The sequence below is a fragment of the Chrysemys picta genome, chromosome 11 (genome assembly GCF_011386835.1).
Source record: "Chrysemys picta bellii isolate R12L10 chromosome 11, ASM1138683v2, whole genome shotgun sequence".
Taxonomy (NCBI): Eukaryota; Metazoa; Chordata; order Testudines; family Emydidae; genus Chrysemys; species Chrysemys picta.
Genome location: NC_088801.1, coordinates 57,958,906 through 57,977,629, shown reverse-complemented (window position 1 = coordinate 57,977,629; position 18,724 = coordinate 57,958,906). Strand labels below are relative to the sequence as shown.

The 18,724-nt window shown below is 45.0% G+C and overlaps 2 protein-coding genes across 3 annotated transcripts in view; one reads left to right on the top strand and one right to left on the bottom strand.

Moving 5' to 3' along the window:
- LOC135974151 (serine/arginine repetitive matrix protein 2-like) overlaps nt 1-18,724 on the top strand; it is a 994,828-nt gene that overhangs the window by 663,377 nt on the left and 312,727 nt on the right. Inside the window, exon 2 of the mRNA XM_065560909.1 lies at nt 13,589-13,785. The gene's annotated coding sequence lies outside the window, so the exon portion shown is untranslated. The remainder of the gene's footprint in view (nt 1-13,588; nt 13,786-18,724) is intronic.
- LOC101949109 (aldehyde oxidase-like) overlaps nt 1-18,724 on the bottom strand; it is an 85,666-nt gene that overhangs the window by 54,907 nt on the left and 12,035 nt on the right. For both annotated transcript variants that reach the window (NM_001282244.1, XM_065560404.1), the window contains 7 exon segments: nt 1,694-1,803; nt 4,014-4,107; nt 5,319-5,470; nt 6,811-6,903; nt 7,611-7,755; nt 12,506-12,586; nt 17,497-17,586. In NM_001282244.1, the coding sequence (NP_001269173.1) occupies nt 1,694-1,803; nt 4,014-4,107; nt 5,319-5,470; nt 6,811-6,903; nt 7,611-7,755; nt 12,506-12,586; nt 17,497-17,586 (765 nt within the window).

Sequence of the window (18,724 nt, the reverse complement as noted above, 5' to 3'; positions counted from 1 at the left end):
AAGACTGGTATAATGAGCCAGGAGTTCACATTTGTTATTGGCTTGGTGAAATCTAATCACAGAACACAGCACCAGTTTGGGATGTCTTCTCTGTTTTTGACAATCTGCCCTGAGGCAGGCACTCACAGAGGTGAGGCACTCCAGACAGCATGACGGGGTCTCCTTGTTTTCTCTTTTTAGCCTGGGCAGATCCTGCAGTGTCAGCACTGGCAGAGACTCCCTTGGCCGTTTCCTTGTCTGTTTGAATCTCAGCACTCTCACTTTTATCTGGGTTTTTATTCTGTGGTTTTCTCCATATCCACTAGAGGGACCTAATAACACTACAGTTGCTAATACTACAATTTCCCTTCCCCAACTCCTTAGGGCCAGATTCCGTCACCTTCACTCACAGTGATCTACCTTACTCTGAGAGTTGTCCCATGGAAATCAGTGAAATCAACAGGACTACAGAGAGCAAGTTACTAATCACCAGGTGGGATTGGGGCAGAATCTGACCTTTCATTTGGGGGATGGGGGACCAGTATTACCTTGTCACTGGGATTAATGGGGCATCCTGTGCTGCTACAGTACTGAGGAGGGATGCCTGCGCACATATTATAGGAGAGAGAAATAACATAAAGAGACCCAGTGATTAGAAAGGTGGACAGATGATAAACTGAGTTTCAGCTTGGCAAAATGCAAGCTGATATATCTGGGAGAACATAACACTACCCCTAGAAAGCAGAGACTTAGGGCTTGTCTTCATGTTCAGTGCCAGGGGTGCTGGAACAGGGAGGGTCCGGGGGGTCATGGTCCTCCCATTTTTTACTGGCTGTAAGGGCGAGAGACAAGGGGCAGGGAGCGGAGAGGAGCGAGTGGGGCCTTGGGGGAAGTGATGGTGTGAGGGCTCAGGGGAAGGGGCAGCGCAGAGGGCAGGGCCACGGTTTGGGCGCCAGTGCCCCCCACCCCACTTTTAGGGACCTTCTGCCTCTCCTGTTCAGCGCTACAGCTTCTTTTTAGTGAAGAATCTCTCCCATCGACATAACGCTGTCTATCCTTGTGTGTGTGTGTGTGTGTGTGTGTGTGTGTGTGTGTGTGTGTGTGGTTAGGTTGGTATAACTATGTTGCTCAGGGGTGTGGATTTTTCTGCTGATCTCTTGCCCTCCCCTTACACAGTGCAGGTGGGGAAAGTGACCTAGATTCAGGGAGCCCTGATGTTGCTTCTCGCTCTCTCACCCCCCCATAGCCCTCTAGGGGTGCGCGGAGGAGCAATGTTCTGGCGGGGGCTGGGGGAGTGAACAGCAATGCTGGCTGCTCTGTGCATCCAGGTCAGTTTCCCCACGTGGGTGCAGGAGGAGGGTGCAGCGGTTAGGGTGAAGGGGAGGTGGGTACCTGGGGAGCCTGCTGAGGCCAGAGGCAATGGAGGGACACCTGTGGGTGTTAGGAGCAGTGTGGGAGGGGGTGTGCTGTGCCCATGGAGGCCAGGGTGCCATTTTCCCTAAGGCCGGCCCTGGTAACCCCACTGAAGTCGGTGGTACTGCTCGTAAGGATTAATTGTGTCATAAACATCTGCAGGATCTGTCCCCAGGTGACGTTGGTACTGAAGTTCTTGCAGTGCGTATTAAAATTATTTCCCTTTTGTTCAAAGGCTCTGTAACATTACGTATAGCACACCCTGTTAAAAGAAGTCCAGAAAGGACCCCAGAGCTCTTACCTTCTTAGAGTACGGGATGAGAACCGAGACTATGATTTCTTTTGGCTTAAGATCTGCATTTCCATATCCAGCAAGAAACTGATCATTTAAAGGAATCTGTCGTGTTCCGTCTGTTGGAGAGAAGTGTAGTTTCTTAGAGAATGTGGAGCGTGAAAGGAAAGTCTGCACTTTGCAGATGCAAATAATCTAATCTGTGAAAGAAAAGTATACTAAAAAATACATCCTACATTCATACTCTAGTATTTAGGTATCTAGGAATGACACTGATCCTGCAAAATTTTTCCCATGAGTATTCAAATACAGATTCACAAAAAGAAAAAAGGGCTCAAATCTGTAACAAATCCTTCACAATGAATGATTTCACCAGCTCTAAACTCAGTGGCATGCAGTGACATTTTTAGCAAGGTATGCAACAACTTTTTAGATGACAGAGGAAAAGTTTTATTTTCTAAAATCGTAACACTGCTATTAAAAAAACAAATAAATTTGCTAGCTCTGGTCTATCGCAAACGATTCAACTGTATATTTGCACGCCTTGTGTATTCCATTCTACATTTGCTGTGAGAGTTCGCTCTGGCTTGGTCTAAGCTGTAGGATAGCACCGGTGAGGAAAAGGTAGGTAACAGTGATCACTGTGAACAACTGCCGGGTGTATTTGATATTCTCTTTACTTCTCTGCACTTTTGTTTTGCCATTAATAAGACTTTCATGATTCCAAATTGAGCGTTATACAGCAATCTGTTTGGAAGCTTTATGCCATAGGCTTTTACAAAGAAATCTTGTTTTGCAAAGCAGTGGCTGGTGAGAGAGTATATGGTACCAAACAGGAGAACGAGTGAAAGAGAAGCATATATTAAAAAGGCAATTTTCAAGGATACACTTAAAACAGGAAAAGATTCAGGTGTACTAATAAAGTGAGAACAATAGGGGTGACATCTTGTTTTTAAATATCTTAAATAGTTAAATAGATTTCTTGTTTTAGAAAACAGTAATGTTTCAAATAAATTAATTATGTATGTAATTATCTAAGGGCTTTGTTTAAAAATGGCAATTTTAGTGTGCATATAATTTCTCTATAGAGTGCTCAATGAATTACTATTTTCTCCTATATATAAGTTTAACAGAACTTGGCCAGTGGCCACTGCTGACTGACCTCTGCTTACCTTGGTTCCTTCCTGCAGCACATGCCTTGTGTATTCAATTATATACATGCATGCCTCATGTTCCACAAAATGGTGTCTTCCAGGCGGTGCATGTGAGGTCACGCTGTCTGGAGGACACTATTTTGTAGACCAAATTGGCATCCTCCATGCTTGTTCGGACCAGGGGTTGCCATTTTTGGGGGGGCATGCAAATCACTTGCCCTGGTCTAAACTAAAGTTCTCCATTCCCATGGAAGTCAAGGGAGTGTGGTCAGCATGTTTCAGGATCTGGTCTTAGATTGTAAACTCTCCAGGGTAGGGACACTTGTCTTTGTTGTCCCTGTTAAGTAGACTGCACTTTGGTGCTATACAAATAATAAATGCTAATAATACTATGCTGTCTGCATGATGTTGAATAGTGCTGATTTTAGTGCCAGTAATAGACAGACGAATTAGTAAGCTGATTAAGTAGCTCTCCTCTTTTTACTAAAAAGCTTTAAACAAAAACACCTAGGACATTAAACAGCTAACGTGCAGGAAGCTTTAAAGGCAGAAATTATCTGACTTCATGATGAGCAAATTATCCTGGAACATCTTTGGTTCAAAGCTGCTACTCATTAAGGCCAAGATTTTCAAAGTGGCCATTGATTTTAGGTGCCAGCATGAAATACTTTGGGCTTTATTTTTAGAGGTGCTGACCCCTCTCCCCCGCATAATCCCAGTGACATCAGTAGGAGTAGTGGGTGCTCAAAATGTATGAAAATAAGGTATATGTTTTCTCAGGCTGGGTAAGACATTACAGCAAAAGCAACCATTGGGAGGGTGTACAAAATTGTAGGTTAAAGGTGGCCAGTCTGGCCTTTGCAGGGGAACTGTTGGCAGCAATGTGGGGAGGTTGTTGATACCACATGGACATCTTTCTCTTCCTTGCCCCTCCACTTCACATTCACAGCACTGCTAGTTTTGTTCCCGTCTGCACCTGGCAGCAGGAAGGAATGTAGCAGCCTGCATTAGCTAACACTTTTTGCCAGTGACAGTCACAGGAAAGCACCAGAATAATTTTGTCCTGTGTCTACCAATGTGGAGGAAACAAGTAAAGATACCCATCACTTGTACTGCTAATTGTGCTCTACAGTGATGCTCTCACAGATACGTAACAGAGAGATGCTGAATCTTACCTTTTGATACCAGACTGAGGACAGAGTTGCCAACTGCTAGGACAGGGTTCAGATCCCAAGTTGAACCTCTACTTACAATATGTCCACCTAAGGACTTTAACAAACAAAGAGGCTATTTTAATTGCTGTCTTTTCCATATATAGCAATATTGATCTAAAACATGATCCCATTTTTAGGGATATTAAGAAGTTAAGGTAATTTATTGTTCAAACTTAATTGAAGTTTCGTATTCAAACTTTTCTAAATGATAATTTCCCTCTCATTTTAATTTACAGCTCATGGAAGGTCCTGACCTATAACCCCAGCCGAAGGACACCAACATGACCCCGGGTAGATGACCTGCCCAAAAATAGAGAAAAGGCCACTCCTTCAGCCAGAGGGGAGGGGCCACAAAAGAACTAGGGCAACTGAGTTTTAAGGAAAAATGGAAGGGTGGGGTCAGAGGCAATGATGCAAAGTCTTTCAAAGTGAGGAGAAGCAACGGACATCTTGATTCTGAGCTTCCTCACAGCAAGTGGGCAAATGTGTCACTGCTTATCTGGTAAACTCTGCTATTATTTGTGCATTTCAGTAGTAGCTGACACAGGCGCTGGCTTCCTCCTTTCCCTGGGGGTGCTCAACCTCCACTCCACCCCAGGCCCTGCCCCCACTCCACTCCGTTTCCCAAGGCTCCCCTCCTGCCCCACCTCTTCCCACCCAGTTCCACCCCCTTCCCCTAAGCGTGCCCCACACCTGTTCCTCCTCCTCCCCTGCAGCACCTCTTGCATGCTGCAGAACAGCTGATCGCAGTGGGCAGGAGGTGCTGGGAGGGAGCAGGAAGAGTTGACTGCCGGGGCCGCTGGTGGGCGGGAGGCACTGGGAGGGGTTGGGGAGGGGAGCTGGCTGCCAGTGGGTGCTAAGCACCTGCAATTTTTTTTCAGCACCTATGGTCAGAGGTGCCATGTGAAAGGCCCTGGATGTACTTAAATCCCTTTCTGGAGGGACAAAGATAACTTCATACATATTCAGTCCTTGGCTTCTTTGCCGATAAGAGTGCTGCCAATTACAGCGATGTGGAGACCGGTCCATTGGTAATGTCAGAAAGCCCCAATTTAGTTCATATAAGCTATCAGATAGTAATGCCTTTTAGTCATTACCAGCATGGACTGGCTTTGAACTGGTTACCTAGATGGAAAGGCTCTGATATGCCAGACAAGCCCCAGAGACAGCCAGCTCTTCTCTAAACAAGCTTTACAGATTTGTAAGTGAAGATCATAGATATATACTTTCAATGCTGTCCTGTTTACTATAATCATTAAAACATACAGCCAAACTCCTGATTTGTTCTCCAGCTAGGGTTTTCAGCTGCTGCAAGAGAGCACGGAAAATCTTTGTCTTCTCCTCTGGAAGCTCCGGGACTACTTTCATCAGGATGTCTCTGAGTTGGGCCAGAGAGCAGGCAGCACCTATCACTAGTCCTGAAACCCAATTATTTTAAATAGTGAAATAGGAGCATCACACTTTAAATGATCACAACTGTACCTGACCACGGAAATATTGCTTCTGTAGTCAGCTTTCATTAGGTATATTTCACACACACAGATCTACAGGGTAATTTTCTTTGGGACAGACAAATCTTTATTCAGGTGAATTCCCATGAGGCGAATAGCAGTCTGACTGACTGGGGCTAAGGATGGAGTAAAAACTGTTGAAAGACTCCAGAATTTGGCCCCCTGGGCCTGACCCAGAACCCATTTCAGTCAATGGAAACAATGCCATTGATTTCAATGGATGTTGGATCAGGCTCTGTGTCAGTAGAAATTTGTAGAGCATTTTGGAAGTTTACAGTGGTTGTAAAAAGCCCTTCTTTCATTAAGGGCATTCTCTAATGTGGACCTCAATAAAAGGTGACAATTAAATGGACAGTTGTGTGGATGTGTGTGGTGTAGTGATTTACAAATACTTATAATTTCAATTCATCGATCAGTACTATTTCAATGTCAATTCCAGAGCTAAGCGAAACGCAAATAGGGAAACAATCATTTGCAATAAAATCCCAGTTTGTCTGTTTTTTATAAACAGCTCTGTCCAGTGCCTCCAGGAAAAATTTGTGCATCGCATACTTTTGCTACAGCTTCAATTCCATGTTACATACTAAGATGTGACATAACGGACCAGATCCTCAGCTGGTGTAAATCAGCATCCATGGGATTATGCTGGCCTGGACCAATTGGGAACTTGGCTCAGTGGCTCCAAAGAAAATCTTTTGGCATATTGGATCAGAGATCTACGCATGAGCATCTCCATATAGATTGTAGACATTGCCAGACTAATGACTATGACAAAGAACCTTGTAATTTCTACCAACAGAACAAACTATAGGACTAGGGTGACCAGACATCCCAATAAAATCGGGACCGTCCTGATTTTGAGCTGTTTGTCCCGATATTTTGCGCCGCCGGGATCACTCGGCTTTTTTTTTTTTGCCCCCCCTCTTCCCCCCCCGTGTCCCGATATTTTCTTCATCTCATCTGGTCACCCTATATAGAACCCTCCCACATGCTCCTCTCCTGCAGAAAAATGAGTGAAAGATGGTTTGAACAAAGAAATTTATGGCAGCAGAGTTTCAGAATTTGAACCTCCCCATCCTGTTCTCTCCAGATGGCAGGTAGGCTGACAGACTGGATCGTGGTCTTATTGTACTGAGCACTACTGGAGAATAAAACGTTCCATGTACATATGAGTCAAAGATTCTAATAATTTATGGTGTCTAACAACACATTACTCAAGAGGATTTTTAGGCAAATTGAGGACTTACCATTGTTTGTATTACTCACAACATGCAGATCTGGAATCCTAGTGGGATGGATGATAACTGGATGATGAACACCATCAAGTTTCATCTCAAGTCCTGAAGATAGAGAATGATAATGAGATTGAAGAAAAACAGAAGAAAACAGCTGTGTTAGATTTCCAGAACTGTGAATGTATCTAAAGAACTAAACATACCCCCATCCTTCCTGCCACCAGGGCTTGTGACCTTAGTGTCACATGGGATTACTTTCCCTGTATTCTTCCTATAGCCAAGCAGTTGCAAAATCCTGCTGGTTCTTCCTGTCCAATATCCCAAAGTCTCCATCCTGCTGCCTTTCCCAATCCATGTTCCTCTCTCTCCTCCCCTCTGCCCTCTCTGCTTTTCATGCTGCATCCCTCAGGTCTAGTCAATATGCTGCCAGCAAAAGTATCTCCCAGTGCTTGCAAAGCTCCTCAGTTTCCTGTCTCCTTCCATATCACATTCAGATTCCTCACCTCAGCTTTAGAACCCCACAGAATTGTGCCCTGGCCTCCATCTCTTCCCTAGTCACCCATTACTTCCTGCTTCTACCTTGCACTCTACCAACTCAGCTCAACTGCAGTAGATCAGGGTTCTAGTCCCAGTTGTGTCACTGATGTGCCACCTGAACTGGGGTAAGTTACTCAGACCTGAATATTCAAATGGAGCCTCTAATTTTGGTACCTATCTTTGGATGCCCAGTTTCAGGGGTGCTGAGCACTTGCAACTTCCATTAACTTCAACTGGATAGTAACAATGACAAGAGGCCCTCAGACCCTCCATACCCACACTGGTGTTCCCTACAACGAGAGGTGCTTTAGGGTACATGGCCTTCAGCTCCAGAAGTTCCCTGAGGTTACTGGGAGAAATCCATGTTGTTCTTTCCCCATGGAAAACTAGAGTTCTTTTTTGCTGTTCCTGAGCCATTCTCTGTAGGGGAAATGACAGAGGTTAAATAAAAAATAAATAAAAATAAAGTTAAGGTTAAGTGCTCCATGGCTAACAAAGGTATTTGTCAACCAGTGTAAAGTAGAACAAAATACTTTAAAATAACTGTTAATAATACCTTGTACTTAAATAGTGTCTTTAATCTGAGGTTCCCATCGAGCTTTACAATGGTACGTTTAATTATCCCCATGTTACACATAGGGAAACTGAGGCACAAAGAAGATAAGTGACTTGCCTGAAGCAGCATAACAAGTTAGTAGTACAGAACCTAAGTGTCTTGACGTCCAGTCTCCTACCCTAATCGCTAGCAAAGACTCCCTCCATTATGGTTGTTCAGTGACCAGCCAAAGCAGAGCGATTACATCTTAAGAACTGAGGTTTTGTCACCTTCTCTGCCTGGGCATTAAATTTCCACTGGAGCTTTATATAATAGAAAGGGTTCAGCCTGGTGTCTTTAGCAAAACATACGCCATTGTTGTTCAGTGGGCTATACGCTGCCTGATGCCCTCCTTCCCAAACATGACTGAATTTCATCAAGATTTAGTTTCAGTCACACCTGACAAGGGAATGCCAGAGAAATTCATCAGGTGAATTCTCATTGGCTTAAGGTCCCCAAGGGGCAATTTCAGTTCCAGTGAGGTTCTGCTCTGAAAAGTGACTATATGAAAAGGCACAGTCTTACTAAGCTGATCTATTAGTATTCAAAGACAGATCTGACTTTGACTATCATCATTTTGTGTTGCTTTTTACTGCAGTTAAACATGATGAGTCAACATAGCTGAGATGGAGTGAGCTGGATTCTTGTCCTTTTTGCACTTCGATGGAATTGTTTACTAATTTCCAATCCTGTTACAACTGAGCAACTCCCTTGGAGACAGTGGGGCTGCATAGGTGTGCTATGGAGCAGTGGTTCTCCACCAGAGGTATGTGTACCCCTGGGGGTACGTAGCGGTCTTCCAGGGGGTACATCAACTCATCTAGATATTTCCCTAGTTTTACAACAGGCTACATAAAAAGCACTAGCAAAGTCAGTACAAACTGAAATTGTTTATACTTCTCTATATACTATCAGGGCTGGCTCCAGGGTTTTTGCCGCCCCAAGCAGCCAAAAAAAAAAAAAAAAAGATCGCGATCTGCAGCGGCAATTCGGCAGAAGGTCCTTTGCTCCAAGTGGGAGTGAGGGACCGTCCGCCAAATTGCCGCCGAATAGCTGGACGTGCCTCCTCTCTCCGGATTGGCCGCCCCAAGCACCTGCTTGCCAAGCTGGTGCCCGGAGCCGGCCCTGTATACTATACATTGAAATGTAAGTACAATATTTATATTGAAAGTCATTTATTTTATAATTATATGGTAAAAATGAGAAAGGAAGCAATTTTTCAGTACCAGTGTGCTGTGACACTTCTGTATTTTTATGTCTGGTTTTGTAAACTTCCGGTGACAGATGGGAGGGACCAAGGGTCAAGGGGCGGGGCTTAATGGGTCAAGGGGCGGGGTTAGGGTTTGATTGATGGTAGGGCCCTTATACTACTCGTATCTCCACCCTTCATAGAGAACCATTTTATCTAATACAGGAAGGAGGCAGGGAGGACTAGTGGACAGAAGAGTGCCTGTCAAAATCTGGTTTCTGTGGGCAATTAGAATTTCCTGCCTCACGTGCCACCATCTCACCTGGCCTATGAAAAAATCAGGTAGTAGCAGGACACAATCTGAGATGGTCAGAGCTGCTGCTCTGATCTGAACTAGTCTCTACAATATGTGAAAGATTTTTTCATTGCCCCTTTTTGACCTGAGTGGCTAGTCAAAGTTGGAGACCCTGTAGATTGTTCCAATGGGCCTGTAGTTTCTTTGACGCAATTGTATTTATTTGCAAGGAAAGGAGTGTACCAAGTCTTGCTTTTCCGAATGTAGGAAGAAAATGTAGGTCTGGAAGGGGCCTTGATAGTATTATCTGACTCATCCCCGCAGATGTTTGTCCAACCTGTTCTTTAAAACATCCAATGACAGAGATTCCACAACCTCCCTCGGTAATTTGTTCCTGTGCTTAACCACTCTGACAGTTAGGACGTTTTTCATAATGTCCAACCTGAATCTCTCTTGCTGCAATTTAAGCCCATTACTCCTTGTCTTGTCCTCAGTGGTTAAGGAGAATAATAGATGCAGTGGGGTTGGGTGTGTGGGCAGTGCAGAAGCAGCAGGATGGAGTGGGCAGTGAGCTGCTCCTTCCCTTCCCTCTTCTGGTTCCTGCTGGGTCCCAGTGACCTCAGTTGTGGTTTGTTTGTTTTTCTCAACCAGTGGGGTGCTCCCTTGCCACCCGCTTCTGGGTCATGAGCCACTTAGGCCTGGTCTGTTGCAGGTCCATGGTAAAGGCAGAGGAGCAAGAGGTCTTGTGGGAGTGGGAAAGAAGAAAGGGGTTTATTGGAGGGCCATGGCGAAGAACTAAGAGCTATTGGAGGGTCTCAGAGGGATGGAAGAAAGCCAGGAGGGAGGAAGTTTAGGCCATGCTGGAGTCAGAGAGAGAGGAGGAGGAAGTTGGGAGGGCAAAGGAGGAGTGTCCACACCTAAATCAGTCTGAGCAGGCACAAAGCAGTTAGGATTGCCTTAGGCTAGGTCTACACTACCCGCCTGAATCGGCTGGTAGAAATCAATCTCTCGGGGATCGAATTATCGTGTCTCGTCGGGAAGTGACAATCGATCCCCGAATCGACGCGCTTACTCCACCAGCGGAGGTAGGAGTAAGCGCCGTCGACGGGGAGCTGCGGAGGTCGATTTTGCCGCCGTCCTCACAGCGGGGCAAGTCGGCTCCGATACATCGAATTCAGCTACGCTATTCGCGTAGCTGAATTTGCGTATCTTAAATCGACCCCCCCCCACCCGTAGTGAAGACCTGCCCTTAGTTCAGAGGAGAAGTGAAACTTTAGCTCAGTTGGGGTGGGTGGTGGCTCTTGTTTCAAATCCCAGAGCTTGTTTGTTTGTTAATTGCTTAAAATGTTCCAAGACTCTATCTGAATGCTGGAATCAAACAACCATTTCATATACACAAATATTCCCTTTAGGCCTGCCAGGCTCAGGTGTATTGTTTGATTTGTTCCAGCATTATAGAGATCATTGATTATTATAAGGTTGGTTTGGTTTTTAAACTGGGTGATCCACAATGCATAGCTTGTTTGCTTTTTTTAGCTGCCTTCTATTGTAGAGCGTATATTAAGCAAGAGAAGTGGTTCTCAAACTTTTGTACTGGGGGACCCCTTTCACACAGCAAGCCTCTGAGTGCGACCCCCCCCCTTCAAATTAAAAACACATTTTTTATATTTAACACTATTACAAATGCTGGAGGCGGAGTGGGGTTTGGGGGTGGAGGCTGACAGCTCGCCACCCCCCATGTAATAACCTTGTGACCCCCTGAAGGGTGAAGGCCAAGACTATAACAGGGTTCAAAAAAAGAACTAAATAAGTTCATGGAGGATAGAGCCATCAATGGCTATTAGCCAGGATGGGCAGAGATGGTGTCCCTAGCCTCTGTTTGCCAGAAGCTGAGAATGGGCAACGGGATGGATCTCTTGATGATTAGCTGTTCTGTTCATTCCCTCTGGGGCACCTGGCATTGGCCACTGTCGGAAGACAGGATACTGGGCTAGATGGACCTTTGGTCTGACCTAGTATGGCCGTTATTATAACCCCAGTTTGAGAATCCCTGAGCAAGAGGCACCTGTGTGTCCTTAAACTGGTATGATATGTCTACACTTAAAACACTGCAACTGCACTGTTGCATCTGTGCCACTGTAGCACTTCAGTGTAGACACCACCTACTCGGATGGGAAGGATTCTACTGTTGGCACAGGCAATCCACCTGCCCAAGAGATTTTTCACACCCCTGAGCGAAGTAGTTATGCCAGCCTAATTTTCCTACCACTCCCTGGCCTGTCTTTGAAAGGCATATGCCTGAGAATGCAAGGGTTAAATGGACTACACCTAACAAGAGAATAGTTCACAGTCAGCTTTCACAATTTGATTGAAGTGTCTTAGCTGCAGACAGTTTGACTCCTTGCTCAAAAAAATCCTGTGGCAAGCTAGGGAGTGGCTGTGGTTGAACAGCCATTCAGGATGGGGTATGTAAAGTATGTATATGATCTTGTAAAATGTGAACCCACTTAATCAGATGAAAATACAAATCCTCATAAACTGCGCAAGGACATGAAATTGACTAAGGGTTTGTCTATATGGTGGGGTAATGTGCTCTATGGGGCTGTGATTTCTAAAGCACCCATTAAAATGATGTGCATTAACAAAGTGCTTTAGAAATCACACCCCCAAAGTGCACATTACCCCTCCATGTAGACAAGTCCCACCTGAGTAACAGATTGGCCTGTGCATGTGTCCCTGGCATGAGGAGTGGCAGAGGCAGTAGCAGTTGTTGTGGGTTAGATTAAATCTTGTTGTTATATGTTATTCATGTAGCTGGAGTTGCGTAGCATAGGTCGACTTACCGCGGTGGTGTAGACATAGCCTAAATGACCTAGACAGGAAATTCTAAGGTACATTCCTGCACTGGCAGGGAAGTGGACTGGATGACACTCTATCCTTGGTGTGACTCAGTCACCTTCCACTGAGGATGAATTTAGTCCAACAATCTTTTCCATTTCAGACTTCTATCATGTTGTAAACCTGAATGCTGGATCATTCACAACATTTGCATGTAAACGGAGACAAATCAGGAAAGAATAACACTTCCTACCATTAGTTCAGGAGGAAAGATAAACTCCTGGGTTGGGTCTACAGGCTGGAATTCTTCAGGATTGCAGAGACCAGAATGCATCTGAAAGGAAACAAAGTTTCATTTGAATATTTACTTGAAGGAGAAAAAAAACAGAATGTGCATGTCAAGGGTACGTTGCACTTTTCTGGAAAGAGCAGAGACTCTTTGGCTACATGTCATTTAGTTTTTTAACTGCTACAGGTATCAGCACATTGAATAATTCAAGCACATTCTTTAATTTCCTAAAAATAAGTCTATTATCATAAATAAATAATGAAACAAAACTATTTACAAATTGACCCAATGCCAGAAAGGCTTCTCCCAGCCATCAGCTCCTAAACCCACCTTCAGCACCTGCCCCATTCTCTGAAAGGGGCATTCTGAAGTCAACAACTAGCCCTTGTAGTGTGCCCCGGAGGCCATCAGAGCCAAGTGTGGTGGGTGTATGAGACTCACTGGAAAAATGCAGACACAGCAGAATTAATATAATCTCCCAATCTATGTCTGTCAAATAGATTGATGGGTAAATCCAAGATGACAATAAACAAAACAGCAATCCTTTGGGCGAGACAAGATTTATTGGACATCTTGTGGGCTGTAGTCCACGAAAGCTTATGCTCTAATAAATTTGTTAGTCTCTAAGGTGCCACAAGTACTCCTGTTCTTCTTTTTGCGGATACAGACTAACACGGCTGCTACTCTGAAACCTGTCATTATGCAAGGCACTGCATTTAGCCGTATGGAGTGGAAATCCATCAACCTCATGAAAAAACTCGTACAGATACAGACAGACATCATCTTCCTTTCCAAATGCAAGCAGATGGACATCATACCAAAAGGACTAAAGGTAAAAAATCCATTACAATCTACATATCACACAGACTATGCTGAGAGACTGTGTCACACACTCTCAAAGAAACTGCGAAACCACCTGATCAGCATCCTATACAGCAAACAGGGAAAGATTAAGAATGAGCTCTCAGAACTGGATACTCTCATAAGAAACCAACCTTCCACACAAACTTCCTCATGGATAGACTTTACAAAAACTAGACAAGCCAGTGGGCTGTAGTCCACGAAAGCTTATGCTCTAATAAATTTGTTAGTCTCTAAGGTGCCACAAGTCCTCCTGTTCTTCTTTTTGTGGACATCTTGTGTTTTTAGAGAAGAGAAAATTGTAACTCCTGGGAAAAGTTCCATTGCAACATTGACCTTAAGTCTACTGATCTGTATCCATCTCAGTCATAGGCCAAAAGCAGGTACTGCTGCACTGGCTCTGAAATTTGGCCTTGTGGAAGATCTGGATTTCCTAGAGTGGTTACATATCCAGGGTAGGCAAACCCAGCCAGATTTGGCTTTCTACAAACCTAAACTACTTAGGATGTTGCAGTGGTTTGGGCACTAGTCTGGGACATGGGCAATGAGGGTTCAATTCCTTGCTCTACCACAGACTCCCTGTGTGACTTTGCCAAGTCACTTAGCCTGTCTGTGACTCAGTTCCCTATCAGCAAAAATGGGAATATTAGCACTTCTTGCCCACAGATGCATTGTGAGGCTAAATAAACTAGAATTTTGACGCACTTTGAGCTCTGCTGTTGAAAAAAGCTAGGTGTCATCATTACTTGCACAGCAGGGTTATGTTCCTCGCGGGCAGCAGGGCTCAATATCATGCAGTGTTGCTACTGGAATCTGTAAGGCTGGGTTGGGTTTGACAGGTCTGAATAGAGCTGGGTTGGGCAGGTTCAGTGTTCCCCGCTCATTTTTTGCATCACTCTCTTATTTGGTTCATGCCCTGAACAGGTTTGAAAATGACAGGCTCTTAATTTCCTGGGGTAATTTTTCTCCTCCAAATGGAGCCACTCGGAGCTTGTGCCAAATTCAGCAGGGGCTGAACTAGAAGAGGATACCATAAAAATCAGCTCTATTTTACTCACTTTGGGTTATGCCTTCTCTGCAAAGCACTGTGCTTCGGAGCTACAATCCTCTGGAGAATATGGATCCTGTGAGCTTTTGGGAAGGAGCTTACAATGGGGTGAAGCTCCGGATGCACTGCATCCCCAGCCCTGGTTGCTTCTCTCTGCCTCTCCAGACATTATTTTTGAATTAAAGTCTCATTAAAACCACATAATGATGGAAATTCAAGTATCTTCAATGGTAGAAGAGAATGAATGGGTCCTGGTTATAAACTGCAACCAGCCCCCTGGCACTCCCAGGTTCAACCCTGACTGCCACTGTCCAGATCTTAAAGGTGCTGTAACAACACACAGAACCACCACAGCCTTGAATTTGCTCACTGTAAAACCTAAAGGTCCCCCTTTCCTTCTGCTGCATCATTGAGGATAAGACTGTTACCTTTTCCGTAACTGGTGTTCTTCAAGATGTGTTGCTCATGTCCATTCCATACTATGTGTGTGCTCATGCACCAGTGCTGGAGGTTTTTCCCATAGCAGTATCCGTGGGGACCGGCTCTGTCGCCCTCTGGAGTGGCACCCGCATGGCGCGGTATAAGAGGTGCCACTGGCTCCCCCCACCCTCAGTTCCTTCTTGCTGGAAACTCCAACAGTGGCGAAGGAGGATGGGTCATGGAATGGACATGAGCAACACATCTTGAAGAACACCAGTTACGGAAAAGGTAACTCTTTTCTTCTTTGAGTGCTTGCTCATGTCCATTCCATATTAGGTGACTCCCAAGCAGTACCCCTGGAGGCAGGTAGGGGTTCATGGACATGTAGATTGCAATACAGCTCTGCCAAACCCAGCGCCGTCTCTGGCCTGTTCAGTGATGGCATAATGTGCCATGAACGTGTGGACAGAGGACCATGTTGCGGCTCTACAGATGTTCTGGATAGGGATGTGTGCCAGGAAGGCCGCCGAGGATGCCTGAGCTCTAGTTGAGTGGGCTCTGACGATCGGTGGCAGTGGGACCCATGCCAGATCGTAACAGGTCCATATGCAAGAGGTGATCCAGTTGGAAATCCTCTGCAAGGACACCGGAAGGCCCTTCATCCTATCAGCTGTGGCAATGAAGAGCTGAGTTGATTTACGGAAAGGCTTGCTATGTTCTAGGTAAAAAGCCAAGCGCATGAAGATGCCTCTCTCCACTGGTCTTGTGCAGTTTGGGGCAGAACACTGAGAGGAAGATGTCCTGGTTCATATGGAAGGTAGATACCACCTTCGGCAGGAAGGCCGGGTGGGGTCTCAGCTGAACCGTGTCTTTGTAGAAGACTGTGTACAGTGGTTCTGAGGTCAAGGCTTTAACCTCAGAGACTCGCCTCTCTGATGTCACCACCACCAAAAAAGCGACCTTCCATGACAGGTGGGAAAGGGAGCAGGAGCTCAGGAGCTCAAAGGGTGGGTCCATGGGAGCAGCACATGGCTTGCAGCACTGCAACATCCTCTTGGACCTGAGACCTGGAGTTGCCCTTGACTAGCCAGTCATCGAGATACGGGTAGATCTGGATACCCCGATGCCTGAGGTAAGCAGCCACCACCAACATGCACTTGGTAAACACCCTCGGTGCTGTTGCCAGGCCAAACAGGAGGACCGTAAACTGGTAGTGGTGGGGCCCCACTGTAAACTGATGGAAGCATCTGTGTCCAGAAAGATCGCTATGTGGAAGTACGCGTCCTTCAAGTCAAGGGCGGCATACCAGTCTCCCGGATGCGGGGAGGGGATGACAGAGGCCAGGGAGACCATTTGGAACTTCATGCAGGAGCCACTCCAGAGGGCGCCAGTGTCGGTTCCCTATGGATTCTGCTAAGGGAAAAACTTCTGGTACCGGTGCATGTGGCGAGCACACACACCTACTATGGAATGGACATGAGCAAGCACTTCAGTTACTCCAGTTGCCACAAGTACAAATTAAATGTGAAACTACATACAGTCATCTGCACTCTGAGGTGTAACATAGATAACAGATAGCCAGATCCTGCAGTTCTTACTCAGAGAAATCGCCCACTGATATCAATGGCAGTTTTGCCAGAATAAACACTAAAAGTCTGAGCCAGGGTTTTGGTTTTATACAATGCCTTTTTTAGTCAAAGCAAGAATCAAACAATCTTTAAATAACATTTCGCATTATTTATTAAGCAATGCCAATGAGCTAGCTGCTGTTCAAGACACAAAAATGAGACAGTTCCTACCCCAGAAAGCTTACAATCATATACACATACACAGAGGACAAGTGAGAGTTACAAATTGTTTCATAAATTGAACTGAAATGCACATGACACAGGAATCACTTTGATCCACAGCTTTAGACTCTCAGGCGTAAGGGGCAAAGCATTGTCCTCGGCCATAGGTGCTGGAACTAGGGGTGCTGGCGGTGCTGCAGCATCCTCTGTCTTGAAGTGGTTTCCATTATATACAGGGTTTACAGTTTGGTTCAATGGCTCTAAGCACCCCCTCTATAGAAATTGTTCCAGCCCCCCTGTCCTCGGCTGTGTATCTCCTTACCGAAGGGAGGTCAATGCAGCCCTACCTTGTGCACGCTCAGATCAAAAGCTAAAACTCACCTCTTTGATGCAGACTTCCCCAAACAGCAATTTCCTTCCATATAAAACAAAAGACCCTGAAATCATGGGGAGAGAAGCCCTTTCAAAATCTCTGGTTTGAATATAACTATGGGTCTAGCTACACAGCAATGATTGCAGCCGATGTATACATACTGGAGCTAGCTTTAATCTTAGACCAAAATTATCTTGGCCTTGTCTACACATGCTGTAATTGTAATCATGGTTCCCAATTGCAATGTAGGCATGCACTATGCTTGGGGCTTAGATATCATGGTCATAGGTGCCTTAGAAATATCTAAGACAGGCAGACAGAGTGAATAGAACTCTTTACCCATCAATACATTATAGATACTACCAGAGGAAAATGTGGCACCAGCTACAACAGCTCAAAGATGTTCATTCATTACAAACTTTACTATGAAACAGAAAGTAATTTAAAAAAGACCATAACACACCTGATTTCCCTTGTCAGAAGATGAGCACACATCTTCTTCTTTGTCCAGGCAACATTGCCCTGTTCCTCTCAGTTGACAACATGCTGCTTCCTAAAGAAATAATACCCCATTCTGTAATACTCTAGATACAACTTCATTGAAATGTGATTTCTTTTAAACTACACATTTGCATATATATATATTTCTACCTGCACTGAAGCAGATTTGTCCAGTTATTTGAAAGTGGTTCAGGAGCTACCCATGAGCTAAGGTGACTATTCTTGCTGTGTCCCCTTTGAAGCACTGCAGGAGGTAGTTCCTCTTTTGGGGCCAAGTCCAACTCCCCTTGAAGTCATTGGAAAAACTCCAGCTGACTTCAGTGGGGGATCAGGCTCCTGAACCAGAGCAGAAGCTGGTGCAAAGGATTATTGAGGGCATTGGAGAAGAACTGTTTGGAAGTGACTGAAATTGTCCTGCTACGAGAAAGTTGGACAGACTCCTAGTTTATCCTTTTTATTTGTGTTTATAGCTCTAATTGGACCCATGGACAGCCTTGAAGGTAGTGGAAGGGGCACAGCTCTGTGACTTGGGTATGATCTCCCCGTCAGGAACAGGCCACACAGTGTTTTCCATACCACCGTGTATACCAATGTACAGCTGAGTTTTCAAGGAGGGACGGGCCCAGGATAGGATGGAGATATGATCAGTGGAGCTGTGACTATGTGGAGGATCTGTGACTATACAGATGCGCAAAGTCACCTGTGGCAGGGAAGAAACTCAAAATATGTTCAGTTGATTTCCCCTTTATTGTTATTCTCCTTGTAACTCAGATATACTACTCTATGTCATCATTGCCGGCCTGGTCATCTCTGGCTTCTCTTAACAGATGAGAAACATGGCACATTTAAATCAGTTGAGAATAAATGTAAGACACTGACTCAACAGCAAGCTTGGATAATGATATTTTTCAGTAGCTATGATATAACACATACAGCACACACAGACTGGCTATATTCTAATGGTCTACACTTGCACTGAATAATAATCATAGTTTCAACACAGTCAGTCACAGTTTTTCTGAGAGACAAGGTGGGAGAGGTAATATCTTTTATTGGACCAACTTCTGTTGGTGAGAGAGACAAGATTTTCTATGGTCATGCAAGACTAGGGCTGAGAGACACTAGTTTGTTGGCAAGGCAACATGTAAACAATTTGGGCCATGATCCTCTCAAGACTTGAGTACACAATT